The sequence below is a fragment of the Tachypleus tridentatus genome, chromosome 6 (assembly GCF_004210375.1).
Source record: "Tachypleus tridentatus isolate NWPU-2018 chromosome 6, ASM421037v1, whole genome shotgun sequence".
Lineage (NCBI taxonomy): Eukaryota > Metazoa > Arthropoda > Merostomata > Xiphosura > Limulidae > Tachypleus > Tachypleus tridentatus.
In genome coordinates this window covers 59429664-59445618 of record NC_134830.1, presented here as the reverse complement: position 1 = coordinate 59445618, position 15955 = coordinate 59429664, and the positions used below count along the sequence as shown (strand labels likewise).

At 32.2% G+C, this 15955-nt stretch overlaps 1 protein-coding gene across 2 annotated transcripts; it reads left to right on the top strand.

The window, feature by feature from the left end:
- The first annotated feature begins 420 nt into the window (after window positions 1-420).
- Window positions 421-15734, top strand: l(1)G0469 (lethal (1) G0469 NlpC/P60 domain-containing protein). 2 transcript variants are annotated; one of them, XM_076505025.1, is made up of 3 exons: window positions 421-669; window positions 8674-9041; window positions 12660-15734. In XM_076505025.1, the coding sequence occupies exons 2-3, from the start codon at window positions 8681-8683 to the stop codon at window positions 12866-12868; spliced, it is 570 nt and encodes a 189-aa protein (XP_076361140.1). In that variant the 5' UTR covers window positions 421-669; window positions 8674-8680; the 3' UTR covers window positions 12869-15734. The 2 variants fall into 2 exon arrangements, with proteins under 2 accessions (XP_076361140.1, XP_076361139.1); XM_076505024.1 differs by lacking the exon at window positions 421-669 and adding an exon at window positions 1209-1441.
- Window positions 15735-15955: the final 221 nt, after the last annotated feature.

Below are 15955 nucleotides of genomic sequence, written 5' to 3'. Positions count from 1 at the left end.
TTTTAAGATGTATTGTTTGTTTGTTTTGGAATTTCGCACAAAGCTACTCGAGGGCTATCTGTGCTAGCCGTCCCTAATTTAGCAGTGTAAGACTAGAGGGAAGGCAGCTAGTCATCACCACCCACCGCCAACTCTTGGGCTACTCTTTTACCAACAAATAGTGGGATTGACCGTCACATTATAACGCCCCCACGGCTGGGAGGGCGAGCATGTTTGGCGCGACTCGGGCGCGAACCCGCAACCCTCAGATTACGAAGCGCACGCCTTAACGCGCTAAGCCATGCCGGGCCTTTTTAAGATATAACAACTGGAAATTAGTGTTTGTGATGTTTGTGCGCAGATAGCTCTCGTGTAGCTTTGCGCGAAATTCAAAAAAGCAAATGTTTACTACGACTTAATTTGGAGGAAGAGGTCAAATGTACCTGACCCTCCTGGGTATTTAACAACATCAATACCCAAATACCCACACAGTCAAACTTAATTTCAAAACAAATTTCAAATACACGGTGCTTTCCGGAATTCTGATTGGCAGTTGCTACTTGTACAGTTGGAGAGCGGTAGAATATAACGACTTATTAGATGTGGTTATTGAAGAGAGTGAAGGAAGAAGTCGGAAGTGTAGATAAAACTCGAGGGTCCTGAAATTATTTGTCGCTCGCTGGTACAAAGGTAAGTTTATGGATTTACAACCCTCAAATCAGGGGTTCGATTCCGCAGATAGTCTGATGTGGCTTTGGTATAAGAAATCACATACACCTGAAGTACTTACAAATCAGGTGCTTAACGTAAGCGAGTGAAAGCTAAAATTTGCGGCTAAAAGAAAGTTAGTTTATTTGCTAAGTATATATGATCGTGTGAGTATTACATGTACTTCTGTATGCTCAATTCTGTTTTATTTGTTTGGAGTTAAGCAGAAAGTGCACCACGGGTATCGAAACTTTTCGCTGAGGGGAGCAGTCTGGAACTTCATTTTGATATTACTCTTAAGTTATATTGTTGTATTGTTTTTTTAAATCATCGAGTGGAAAGATTGAAAAATCCAACCCAAGTTTATCACAACGTATAATAAACCATCTTATTTCATTCTTTCACGTTTCTACAATCTTGAACTTTAAAGTTGAAAACTTGTACGATGATGTAAATTGTAGACTTGTGCCACAAAAGACGTTAATAAAGTAAGACTTTTTTACACAAACGTGACGAAATAACTTACAGTGCATTTAATGTAGTAGAGGTTGTATTACTATTAGTGATACAGTTCTTGTAAATTGTAATACGCATAGGACTAAGAGCTAGTAATGTAGGCATTTGAAGGGAATGATAGATGAGTTTATTCTTAAGAACAAAATATTATTATTCTGTCATGGATACTGCGAAGACAACCTGTTACCGTCACTGGTGTCAGGATGAAATCATAAGTAGGCCCCAAGAACTGTATGCTGTAAGTTTATATGTAATTATAATTTAAAGAAGAGTTGGTTGACTGGTTGGATTTATGGAATCAGTTCAGTTGGAATAGGGAGTCTTTTAGAATGGATGATTTATATTTAAATAGGATAGGGGCTGGTTTATCTGTCAGGACTATTTACTCAACTGTAACTTTGTAAAGGCAACTTTAAACTAAAATTAGATGGCAGAAAGAACCAAATTAATGAAGAAAAATGACATTTAGTAAAGAGGGGTTATGTGTGGAAACAAGGTATAAGGTAACAAATGGGAGACAAACAGTTGTTATTGTAATACTCAAAATAAAATGGATGAGTTTAGAGCACTGGTTTGTACAGTGAATTATGATACAATGGAATAACTGAAACTTAGCTAAGTGTAGTCATTTATGGTGAAAGGAACTGCTTTGAATTACAAGGCTATAAGGTTGTTTAATAAGGACAGAGTTTTAGGAAGTGGGATGGGAATGGTTTAAAATTAAATGTAATATGTGAGTTACAACTTGTTCAAGATATCAAAGCTAATAGCAGTGAGATTGAATCTGTTTGTGTTTCTGTTACTGATAATGTTTTTAAGGAGAGAAGACTTTCAGTTGGAATCTGTTACAAACTACCACATGAAATTAGTAGGAAATTACAAGGAGATAATTCAACTCTTAATGATGTTATAATTATGGGATATTTTAATTTCATACATATAGATTGGAAAATGTTGAGTCAAGTAATGAGGGAGACAGGTTTTTATAACCTGTTCAAAATGGTTTTCTACAGCAGTCAGCTTGAGAATCTGCTTGGAATCATTCTATTTTATATCTATTGTTGACTTCTAATAAAGAGATGCATTAAAAAAGTAAAACAAATTTGTACATGATGATTTTATATTCTCAGGTAAATCATTAATGAACATACCAAACAATATCAGTCCAAGCAGTGAGCCTTTGGGAGCATGCCACAAATAACCTTCCATCTAAACTTGTATTCACTGACTGAGACCCATTGAAAACTATTAATGAGATATGCTACAGTACAATTATAGATATTTCCTATAATACCATACTCTTTTAACTTAAGTAGTAATCTTCTGTGATGAACAGAATCAAATGCTTTACTAAAGTTAAGAAATATCAAATGGTACACTCTCATCATGTAGCAATGTCCAGTCTTCCAAGCTCTCAATTAAATTAATAAGACATAATCTTACTGGTACAAAACCATGCTGTAAGTCCAATTGGTCTATTATCCTTTTTCCAATAATGCTTTCCAATGATTTAACCACCTGTGAAGTGAGAAATTTGGTTTATAATTAGATGCAAGTTTCTTGTCTCCCTTCTGAATTGTGGTCATAATAGCAGATCTCCAATCATGTGATAGTTTTGCTAACTCTAGAGACTTGTTAAAAATTATTGTTAAGGGCTATGCTAGTTGATCTGCTGCCAATTTTGGTATCTTCAGATGGATATCATCAGGTCCCATGGCTTTTATCTGCTTCATCCACTGAAATGCTCATTTTTATTAATGACCAAATCTAAAACTTTAAGTTTGCTGTAGCTATCATTGTTTATATTATGTGCTTGGTTATTTTCTTTAGTCCCAAACAAAGACAGTGCAGCATCATTCCAAATTAAAACATTCTCATCCAATTCTTTCTCAGACACAGATATAAAATATTTAGTAAACAACTTTGCTCTTTCTTCACTATTTTATGTCAAATTGTCATTAATGTTAACTACCCTGTTGATATATATTTTTATTTTCTTTTTTCTGTTTGTGTATTTGTTCAAAGGTCTCTTATTAGCCTTCATATCTTTAATGAGGTTTTTTTTCAAACTTACATTTTAATATTCTTGTAATTCTTGTTGACTTGTTTCTCTATTTTATACATTTGTAATTTCTAGGTTTTCTAAGTTTAAAATCTTTGTCAAGCACAGGTCTCGTCCTTGACAGCTTTAGTAGCCTCTCTATTAAACTGTAGGAGTTTCATTTTTTATTTATTATGACTGTTATACTTTGGTACATTTACATTGGCACAGTTACTGTATTTATTGCTAGAAGAAGCACAGATTACTTTTGTATTTTTTGTCTGCAAACAAGGTATTACAGTCCAAATGTAGCATTCATTTTATATTTCTTCATTACTTTTGTAATAATTTAGTTTTTCTTGCTGGGGGGATGAACTACATCCCAACTTGTGGCATAATCAAAAACAACCATTGCATGGTCACTCATTCCTAAAGGTTCCACGATATTTAATTATTTATTTCTGCATAGTTTTTGTTATCAGTAGGTTGGGAATATTATTTTCCTGAGCTTGTGTAAATTTAAGTGTATGGTGATACATCTTCCAAATATTCAACAAATGTTAATTAAGGATATTCATTGCCCACACCTTTCATATTGCCCTTATCTATATTTGCTAAAGTCTAATAATTTAAAGATATCAGTTTCTTTACCTGCTTAGACAGTAACTTATTAGTTCTGTCAAAACTATACCTCTTAAACAAACCAAAGACTATTACCCCCTAAAACTAAAATTGGCCATAGAGACTTGTCAAAATAGGGGTTATTCAAGTAATCATTTAGCTCAAAGTTATTATTATGTTTGATATAGAATACTAATCCCACTTTAATTCAGTGCTAGCTTCTTTTTTCATTGTATATCCATTTATGTTTACTTGACTATTCTCTGAATCATCAATCAGTCAGTTTTATTAATTGCAATATCTGGTTTTTTGTTTGCTATTATTGTCTCTAATTTTTCATCTTATTTTCTAGATATTCAGCATTAGATATTCAGCATCCTGTGTTACTTTCTTTAATCATACTACTACCAGCTAATAATGCAGATTTGGGACTTGTTAGTTTTTTAGATATCCAAAGGCTTTTTTGCACTTATATGAGTCTTAATTGTGGCCATCTTATTGTTTCTAATCCTTATATTTTTGACACCTCTACTTTTTCTGTCCTACAGTTCATTATACATTTTTTTCTTTGTTTGTTTGGCATTTCATGTTGTTTCATTGTAAAATCAGGAACAATAAACACTTTTGTCTTACAGTCATTTTCAGCAGTAGTATTTTTAATAAGTTTGGCAGCATTAAGAATTGGATATGTTATCTTTGGTTCTGAAAGCTTTACCAGAAGAGCCTGGGTCTAAAATTGAAATTGTCCTTTTCCTTACTTATTCTGAATATTTTTTCAGTTCCATCAGCTTTTATCTTCAGGTCTGGAGATATAGCTTCATGTAAGCCACATCTTTTATTTTAGCCATAGCGTTTGGTTTGCTCTAGTTTGGTTATTCGTTGCATCTTCTGAGGCTTCCTTAGTACTAAGCATCACAATATTGGCTTTCCTTCTTTCTCAAATTGTATTTCATGGCAGTTATTTCATTTTTAAATTATTTGACACCAAACAAAAGTTTGGGGACAAATATAACCAGGGGTGTTCAGAAATCACTTTTTCTTCATCTGTTTTTTGAGAAAGTTGGAAAGATTAGTTGTGAGGAGACACAGTTAAAACAAAAATCAGTGAAGATTGGATTAGCTATAAGCAAGGTTGGAAAAACTAAGAATAGGTAGAACAAAGTTGATAGCCAGTGTGGGACATATGGGCCTTCAGGGCAGCAAGGGATCTTAAAGATCTAATGTTTAGAAATAGATATGGGGGAAAATTGGAAAACTAAAAAAAAAAAAAAAAAATTATTTCACTAACTGGTATCAGTATTTGCCAGATAATGTCATATGAGACATTTTTGATTGAAGAAGGAAGGAAATAGCCACTGGAGAGTTAATGTTTTCTGAAGTCAATACTGTTATATAGGTTACTGGTGTGAAGTTTCCAATAGGTATTAAGGTAGGGTGGACTTTCATTATCATTGGACAGAAATGTCAGAAAAAGGAGAGCCTTGGTGTTTGGTTCCAATCTATTGCTGTTTGTTGTGAGAGAATGGAGGGATGTAAATGGGCTCAGTTGCTGAAGCACACCGTTTGACAAGGAGAGGAGAAGCAGTCGGAAGATTTGGCATATGGGATGGAAGAGGTTGAACATTGAGGGACTCATGTCTAGGTGGTTTTTTTTCTTCAGAAGGGTTTTATCTCACTAGATTTTGTGGTGAAAGAGTAGGTCTTGGGTTTTTGGATATTCCTTTTGAGTGGACTGGTTGGAAGTTGAGACTAGTTTGTGGGTTAAGGTTGTCAGGGCTGTTGAAATGGAAGGATGAACTGGTGTTAACATGTGGGACCGAGTGTTAGTTCTGGGAGTCAGAAGCAGGTGGTTGGAACAAGGAAGAGGTCTTTTAAGACACAGCTGTTCAGTATTTAGGTGAAAGAGCTCATATGAAATTCTATTGTTTAGGATGGATTACTGAAGTATTTACAAATTTGATGATAAGTGTTGGTGATCCTGTAGCTTTTGCATACATATAATGGATGGCACGAAGCTTGATATTACAGTTTGTTTCAACAGACTGGCAGATGTCATCAATAGTGATAGAGAGTTAAACACCTCTAAGAAAGAGTGAGAATAGATTACTGGTGCTATGAGGAGTGTTGCATGTAACAGGTAGGATGGAGTTTCACAGGCTACATAGCTAGTTGAAATTGGTAGCAGTTAATGGCTGCAGGAAGATGCCACCAGAATGTAAGATCCTGGTCTTGAGTATGTTAAAGGAAGCCCCAGGTTTATGCTGTTCAACGAATGTAATGATTTGGTGTGGGAAGAAATTAATGGACAGGCTATCAAGAATTAGCAGTGAGACTGGTGAGAAACCATTGGAGATCTAGCTTATTTGAAGAGTGTAATTGATATGGGTACATAATGAATATCTCCTTCTTTCTCTCTCACAGTGGTAATTTAAATACTGATCTACTTCATTCTCAATTGTATCTTCAATATCATCCATTCTTTCTTCTAGAAATCTACTTTTCCTGATAGCTGATAGGACTTTATCATTACGAGTTTCATAAAATCATCTTGCCTTATCTTTAAGAATGTCAACAGCTTTAAATTCATCCATACTAACTTTTATATATTTACAATGGAACCACTGATCACATGCTTCACAGTTCAGTGCCATATCTCTTATATTAACAGTGGTATTGCATTTTCCACAATTCTCAATTTTGTCACAAAAGTCTCCAACATCAGATTATGTCTAGGTCCAGTTCTTGTTGGTGCTCTTCAATTTTTGCTGTTGTCTTGATGACAAAATAAAGTGTCCATTAGTTGAGTCTTTTTTCTAATTTTTGTTGCATCCATTACACTGTACCATTATCTCAGTGTTAAGAAATCATAATTCCTAGGAGAAAGTAATTTGATGGACTAAATCAGTGTTTCACACAAGTTGCACAAAACAAAACATTTTCTACTTAATGTTGAGAATGGTAGGACTAGGGGACACATATAAGTTTTGGCAGGATAGGAGTCATCTTTGTCTTATGCATATTTCTCTAACTGGGTAGGTGATGTTTAGAATGGATTGCATTCAGATGTGTGAATACAGTAAATTTAAGGGAGTTTAAGGAAAGCTTGATAAATATTTAAATGATAAAGGCTAGCTTTAAGTTTTTTAGAGTTTACTAGATGGAACAACCTTGATATACCAACAAACTCTGTTTGAATGTATATGTGGATGCGATCTTGAGATTCAAGATGACAAGAAATGCACTTGAAGTTTGTGAACTCTCTTTTTCAACCTGAAGATGACCAAGGAAGGTTGAAATGTTGTTCTGTACTTTATTTTAATTTAAGTTTTAATGCCCATAACAGCTGTCTTGAGAATACATTTTGACTTTGATATTCACCTAGGGACAAGTTCATTAAAAAGTACTTCATAAGTGTTGTCACTGCAGCCTTACTGTACTTCTTCAATTTTATTGTTATAGCCTGCCTATGCTTTTTGTGTTATTGTTGTACATTTCCAGTAGTTTCATTGAGTTGTTCTACAATGAAATTTATTTTTGATTTCAATTTTCTGTTATTAGTACATCTCTAATTCTTTTGTTTTAAATTCTTGTCAGCTTCTAATTTTTCTGATTTTCTATTTTCTATTTTTCTTGATCTTGATTTACTGATATCTTTTATCTTGATCATCTTTTAATTTCATGTAAATTTATTCTTTATTTTTTTTTTTTTTTGTCTTGCTTTTGTTGACTATTTTAGAATTTCTAACTTATTAATTTTGTCTCCCTTAAAGTTTTATCTCTTTCCTTCTTATCTTCTTTTAATGTGGTAGCCATGTTCACTGGTTGGATTTCTATCTTCAGTGTATTAAAAGTTGTATTTCATATTCATCCAATTAATACTCCTCTTCTGATGGTAGTATTTAAACATAATTCTTTTGCTTGTGGGTTCTTTTAAATTATCCAGTAAAAATAATTCATAGTCCAGTCCACAATTTAGTTTATTTCCTTCTTCCACATTTCTACAAACTTGTATTCTTGTAAGCTAGTGTAAATTTTTTGTAGACCTGTGTCTACATTACAAATAATAATGCCTAATGTAAAACAATGAACATTTTTGTACAATATGGCATATTCATCTCTTTGTCTTGTAGAAGGAGGGACACTTTGTTAAATTATCATTTGGATAGCTTTCTCATATTTATAACCTATCTGTGCAAGGAAGACTTGATATCAACTTGGAACTTTCTATACCTTCTAGCTAAGAAATTACATTAAAAATATAGCATGCAATACAACAATATTAAGGTAATACGTAGATTTATTTAATATAAAGTGATTTTTGTGGATCATGTATACAAGTGGTTGTTTCATGTCCTGTGTAACTGAATTTCACTTTTTTAAACAACAACAAAAATATATATATACTGATCTAAGAAGTTAGAAGTAATCTGAAATAAAAAACAAAAAATTCTAACAGAAATGTTTAATGAATGTATATGTACTGCTCATGCTGTTTGTTGGCCAACTGGGGTAGTTGTATTTTAAAATGCCCAAATGTATGTTATTTAGCCCTGAAATACTGAATTACTCAAGTACTTGAATTTGCAAAAATGCATAACAAAAGTTTAAAAATAATATTGTTACTTGACATGGTTAAAAATTCATGTGAATCTTCCTTTTTAAGTGGAGTACAAAGAAAGTAGAGAAACTTCTAATTATAAGTTCGTTACGAGTTTAAAAATATACCAATTTTTATGTACAGTAAGTTACTGTGTATTACCAACAGTAAGGTGTGAATATATATGACTGTTTTATTTGTTTATTTGTAGTATAAAGATGGCAAATGTTGGATACACATCAATGTGGTACACATCAAATTATCACTCAAGATTTATATTAGAGCTCAGGTCTGGAGATATGATTGAATTTCAGAGAGAAGGTTACAATCACTGGGCACTTTATGCTGGGAAAGAAATTGTTTTCCATCGAGCTAGTCCTAGCAAAAATGATTTGTGTGGTTTGTTTTCACAAACTCAAAATAGAGATACAAAAAGCCATGAATTTGGTAAAGTAATGAAAGAAAGACTTCAAGTTGTTTGGGGAGACAGCAAAGCAAGGATTAACAATAGTAAGGACAGTGAGTACTTGCCATTCAATCAGAGAAAAATTATACAAAGAGCAGTAAAAGAAATGAATGGTTAGTATGTTGTTGTTTTTTTATGAGCTAAAAACAAACTCCTGATTAAACCTATTTGAGGAGTTTACTTTCTTGTGATACTTATAGCATTGAGTGTGTATGTTAAACAGAATTATGGAATAATATTTCTTTCATGTTATTTGTAAGACTAAATTATGCAGGATGTTTTAGAAAATGGTTAGGTAATTTTTGCTGGATATAATTGATAGGCTTGATGGCTAATTATAAGGAATGTGCTTAACTGATTAAGCAGTAAGCACTGTTTTTAAACTGAGTGTGCATATGAACTTTGAACTGTCAGTATGGAACATTACACAAAGACCTGAAATATCTCTTTTAGGGTGTTAATGGCTACTGATGCTGCTCCCAAGTAATACAGTCAAATGTAATAATTGGTTTATGTATTACTGTCAGTACAGGTATTAGAAAGTTGTTGTCAAACAGGAACATTTCTGTAGCTTTTAGATAGGAATAACTTAGCATGAAAGTATTATCAAGAACTGAAAGGAAGGGTATAAAAAATCCCAAATATGTGGTTTATTCCTAAGACTATATGTTTATATAAAATGTTATTACAGGTCACTTAGTAAATATAATTTTTTTCTATTTATAGTGCTAAGTTAGTATCCTATTTATCCTTAAACATTTTAAAAATGGTGCTAGTTAGTTTATTCTCATTTGACAGAAATACTTTTCATAGAACTTTTGAGTAGAATATGACATACAATGTATGTTTTTCATCATTTTGAACCTGATGATTGTAAGAGTTTTATATATTTAGCTCATTTTTGCATTTTCAACAAAAAACTGAAAAAAAAGATGACCATTCTAAGTTGCTGTAACTTCTGATCTTTTTCCATGATAAAAAAGATAAGACTTTTCAGACATTTTGGGTGACAGCAAATTCAATGGAAGTAAACTGGAAAGTGTAGGATTATGTATTAAAAGTTTTCTGTGAAAGGCAAGGGACATTTCTCCAAAATGGCTTTCAAATACAAAACATTGTGATCTGAATTATTTTTAGAATGTTTTAAACCAATTGAAATCAGTAGTTTCAAATTTTTACCTTTCTTTTTCCCCTGTAAAAGACCTATGTAACAGGAAAAAAACAAAAAACTGCAGGTTCAAATTATTCAAGATTTAAGTGAAATCCTGGACCATATTGTAATCATTTATAAATTCAGTTAAAATTTGGTACTTTGGTTAACAAGCTAAGGTATGTTACCAAAGACAAAGGTCAAGTGCAACTTAATACATTATTTCATATTAAGTTATATCCCACAACATAAACTTTGAATTATCAATTTTGTATTATTTCTCCTGTCAACATCCATAAGTATACACTCAAAGAAATCAAATACTCTGTTTCTCATGAACATTAGTCTGTTATCATCTTGAAGTCTTAATGTTTAGACTTAGTATTCATACTCTTTTTGTGGTCTTTCAAAGCACTAGTACACAAAACATTAGACCTTCTACACTTACATCTTTAAGGAGAGCATCTATTGACCTTTCCATAAGTTACAATTTGTAGACAGGATGCACACATTTGTGGTTGGGGAAGTAACATCAGCTTCATCTGAAAATCCACGTTTCCATCTTAGTGATGTGACAGGAAGGAGGGTTAGCTGTATCTTAGGAGCTTCAAGTCTGATGATGCATCATTTGTATGGAATATGTAGGTTTTTCTAATGTTATTGTACATGTACAGTTCATACAGTTGTAGTTTCTGGCTTGCAGTTGCAGGGCAAACATGGTCAGCACAAACATATCTGAGTATGCAATGGGTCTGGAGAAATATATTTCTTAAAGATACCAAGCCAAGTTATCATTTACAGATTGGGTAGTTTACTGCTTCCTTAAAGTCAGATTTCTCAAATGAAGCATAAGATGTACCAAAAAAAAAAAAAAGTCCCTTGAAAGTTCTCAAAATCCTCCTACTGAGATAGAACTAAAAAAGCAGCTATTTTAATTTGAATCAATTAAGTATGTATTTTTTATTAGTTTTTCATAAAAACCATTTATTCAGTTCTATCAACATCTGACTCTGGCTTTATAGCCAGTGTTTGAATTTTATTTTAAGAGAACCAATTCTTTTTTTGTAACTTTTTATTCTAAAAGCATATCTATAATTTTTAAATAATGCAAACATAGTTAGGCAAAGTTGGTCTTAGCCATTACAGCTAGGGTCCTATGCAAGATAGAAAGCCCCCCTTCCCAATAGTATTTGGCATTTGAAGTGTTCACTTCTCATCAGTGTGTTCAAACTATTTGCTGTTTATTGGATATGTTTTCATTCCTGTCCTGACCAGTGGGTCACTTGTTTGTAATCCACTTTGTCAATTCAAGAGTCATTATTTACACCACCCATATAGAAGGCACCAACTCATCTGGGCCAATTCAAACCAGGTTTGTCTGGTTGCCTGTTATATGTTGAGAACTAAGAACTAGGTGGCAGACAGCTTCCAGTGGTTCTCCCTGTGATACATGACACTCCTTGTATTTTTTTGTTGACACCTCTCTGTCCAGCTCAGTCTGAGTTTCCTCTACTTCTTTTCTTATTGTCCAGACCCTTCCTACCTGCACCAAATATCCCCTTTTTATTGCATCAACCTTACATTCCTCTTTTTCATCAAGGGATACCATCCTTTCATCTTCCTCTTTGGCATTTGTCTGTTCCATTACCCACTGAGCCAAACTTTCTGATCCTGCAGCATTCTTCTTGCCACATTTCTGTTGCCCTTCCAAGGTGGAGGGGGCTGTTGTTGCTGGTTTACCCATCACTCTTTCACTCCTGGCTGCCCTACTGGGAACCATTTTTCTGCTTATGATTTCTCATCTTTGCAATTGCTGGCTTCCATGTGGTCTTCTCCATTGCTTGTTGACTTTCTTGGTACCAAAGAGGCTCTGTAGTTCAGTGTATGAAATAAACAAGGAAAACATAAAGAGCTAACAATTCAGCCAATGAAGGCTCTCAAGTAAGTGCAAAAAAAGGCAACATGCCTAGAATAGAGACCCAAATTTTCAAATACAGATGAAGCTGAAGAAAGCACACAAAAAATGTATCAACACTAACTTGTGATAAGAACAGCATGTTATGTTAAATATTATGGGATATTACAGATATTTCTATGGGACAGTGTGTGTGTGTATATGTGTGAGACACTTGAATATTATTAAATTATTCATTTTGCTGAGTTGGATTAAAGATAGTAGATAAATATTTTCACCATATTTTCAGTGTATCAGTTAATATAGGTTATTTATGTTTTTGTATACTGTTTAAAATAATTCATAAGTAATAAGCAAAATAATTTGAATTAAATGGTAGGAAAGGTATGGCTGAAGAGGAAGAATATTTTATTTTCTCAAAGTATTAGATTACAATTCTTTGTTATGCTATAATATTCAATAAATTATTCTAATTTGTAATCTGTAGTTCTACATTTTTGAAGCAAAAGGTCTGACACAGCCTGTAAAGCTTTTCCATTCTTTACTTAATACATTCTGTTTCAATACTGTTACATAAGAAAGCTGTGTATAAATAACTGTTTTTGTATTTTTTTGTTAACTACACTGAAATATATATGTATGCTTTTGTTTTTTATTTCTTCGCAGAATGCTCGATAGGACAAAGTGATTTCAATATAGTTTCCAACAATTGTGAACACTTTGTTACATACTGTCGCTATGGAACAGGGTTTTCTGAGCAAGTTCAGGATGTGGCAACAACAGTAGTAGTGGCAGGTGCAGGTTTATTTGTTGGTTGGCTTTTGGCAAAGGCTTTAAGCACTCCACTAGATTCTTCTCGACGTAGATTCCAGTGACAGACTTTAGAAATACTGGTGTTCTAAGTCACAGTAATTATATCCCATATGACTGTTTTGGGTTTTGTGTAATTACTGGGATGTAAATAAATTTAAATACTTAAGATACTTCTGTCTTAATTTTGACTTTTAGCAATATTCTTCTTTTGGATAATTGTTTTTATTAATTTATCCAGAAAAATAATGTTATTAGAAGTTCCAAGATATGATCAAGTTGTATGAATTTAAAAAAATAGTTCTTGGTGGTTTTTTGTCCCTCATGTATGAAGCTTTATTTTGTGATGTAACAGTAGTATTCAGTATATGTGGCTCTATTCATTGTTATTTTTTGGCTGTATACTTTTTGTAGGGGAGGAGGGTTAATTTGGAATTTAAAATAGGACAGAATGTTATTTTTATGTGTGCATTAATTTGTTACATTTAGTCTCCATACAGTATGTTACTAACATACAAAGTAATAAGATTTTATTTTTTAAATGAACCTTGCTTATTATACAATAATGTAAGCACTCAAAGTGTTTGGTTATTCCATTTACTTGTCATCAGTAAATTATATTATGGTCTAATTTAACAGTAACTTAGGTTTAAAGTTATTATTAGCAAAATACTGATGTATGTGATTGGCCACTATTAGGAACTTTATTCAGTGTAAAGGGGGCATAGGTACGCATATCTGAATGTTTAGATGTTGGGAAAATAGATGTATACTTTAAAAATTATCAATGATGGCCTTCATTAATTTTGAATTGAATGAACATTTGTATATTTCTTTGTTAAACATTAGATAAGTAATTCAGACCAGATTGTTAAAAAAAAAAACACCAAAAAAACCAGTTTGTAAAGTTGTTTACAAATTAATATGTATTAGTTGTTCAATAAAACCTATGTATGTGTGCATAAACTGATTTGTGCTAGCATTTCTTATTTCCCCACATCTATACTGTGCTCTATTATTCATTTATAGATAATAAAGTACAGAAAATATTGAAGTGCAATGTGTCAGTTTTCAACTTAAATACTGTATTTAGTCTGTGTAAGTTTTCCACAATTTTCTCTTGATTTATGATTTGTCTAGTTATCGGTTTTTATTAAGTAGTATATTGTACGTTACATTTTTTTACATTTTATTTTTTGGGTAAAAAATAAAATGTCAATATTATTTAGATAAGTTGTACCAATGAAATGTTGTAGGAAGTGGGGCAGAAAAGGGGAACATGGCTTTAAGTATTTATTTGGTGTATTAAAATTTGGTCAAACCAGGATGGATATATTTTGCAAATTTTGTCATTTATTAAAGTGTTAAGTACACGTTTAAAATCTTACTAAATTTATTCACACACATGCCAAGGCAAAATTATCCAAACTTTGGTAATAATCCTCTCTTGAAGTTTTCTCTTGTTTTATATTTCACTTTTCATATTTAGTGCAACTACCGTGTTTCTCCGAAAATAAGACAGGGCTTATATTAATTTTCACTCCAAAATATGACACTAGGGCTTATTTTCGGGGGATGTCTTATTTTGATATATTAAAAAAATGAAGTTACAAAGTACAAATTATAAGACCTCTAAATAAATAGAAATTACGAAAAACATTTCTTTACAGAAAGCAGTAAGATTCTTGCCCTGTGATTCCTCCACTATGCTTCTTTTATACTCGATCGAATAACTTTTTCTTACATTCATCTTGTTCTGGAGTGAAAATGACTAAAAAAATTATATTCTATTTAATGTTGCAAACTATTAAACTAACCATTTAAAATAAACTATTATTAAACTAACTGATTAATACTTAAACAAACTAATTAACTAACTATTAAACTAATTAATAAATTAATTTTTTTTTATTTCTTTCCTCTTCCTGCCACTCTTAACTAGGGCTTATTTTAAGGGTAGGGCTTATATTAAAACTATCCCCAAAACTCACACTAGGTCTTATTTTATGGGTAGGTCTTATTATCGGAGAAACACGGTAACACATAGTAATGAAATGGTTTGCTCTGACACAGGAAAAGCAAATTACTCTGGATGTGTTAAGTGTGTACACGCAATTATCATTGTTATAAAGAGTGAAGGTACAATCTAGTTTTGTTTGTACCTTTAAGGAGAAGGAAAAATAGATGTGTTTTACAAGTGCTGTAGGTTTTAAATGTCATTTCTAGAAAGTAAGTCTGGAAAGTTGTCTGACAAAAAGCTAATATGAAGTCTACATTTCATGACTGCTATAAATTAATGCCAGTCTTTGAAATTACCTTAAATAATTAACTGTGTGTAATTAAAGTTGTCAGTGAAATTAAAGATTTAAATCTGTTGAAAGTGCATGTGTTTATATATATATATATATATATATATATATACAGTCATGTGAAAAAGGTAGGACACCCTATGAAAGCCTGTGTATTTTTGTAATTTTTTGGATATACAGATATTTAATCTCAATTTTAACAATACTGAGAGATTATAGAAATATAACTAAACAATTAAAACTGTAGAAAAGACTTTTCAAGATCTTCTGTAAATGTAATTCTACAAAAATGCATATTTTAACTGAGGAAAAAGTTAGGACACCCTACCCCCAATAGCTAGTATTACCCCTTTGGCTGAAATAACTGCAGTGAGATGCTTCTTGTAGCCATCTACCAGTCTCTGACATTGGACTGAAGAAAGTTTGCCCCCCTCCTGACAATTAAAGTTGTCAGTGAAATTAAAGATTAAATCTGTTGAATGTGCATGTAGTTATATATATGTGAGCAAATCTGAAATATATTGATAGGTTTGGTGTAAACTGCATAGTATGATTACACAGAGAAAATATTTGTAAATACATGATAAAATTAATAAATAATTACTGTTTTCTTTTACTACCAGTTGATATCTTGTTTTTTTTTAATTCATTCAGATATGAAACTTGGTTATAACATCTTAAGGACTGTCTGTTGTTCCAAAGTTATTATAGTTAGTTTTCATTCTTCTAACATAAATCAATGTACATGACACTATCACATGTTTGTACAAGAAATGTTCATTATCCTTCTTGTCATTTTGATCTTGTTTTACTTGTTTTACCTTGATTGGTCAAAACCTTTAT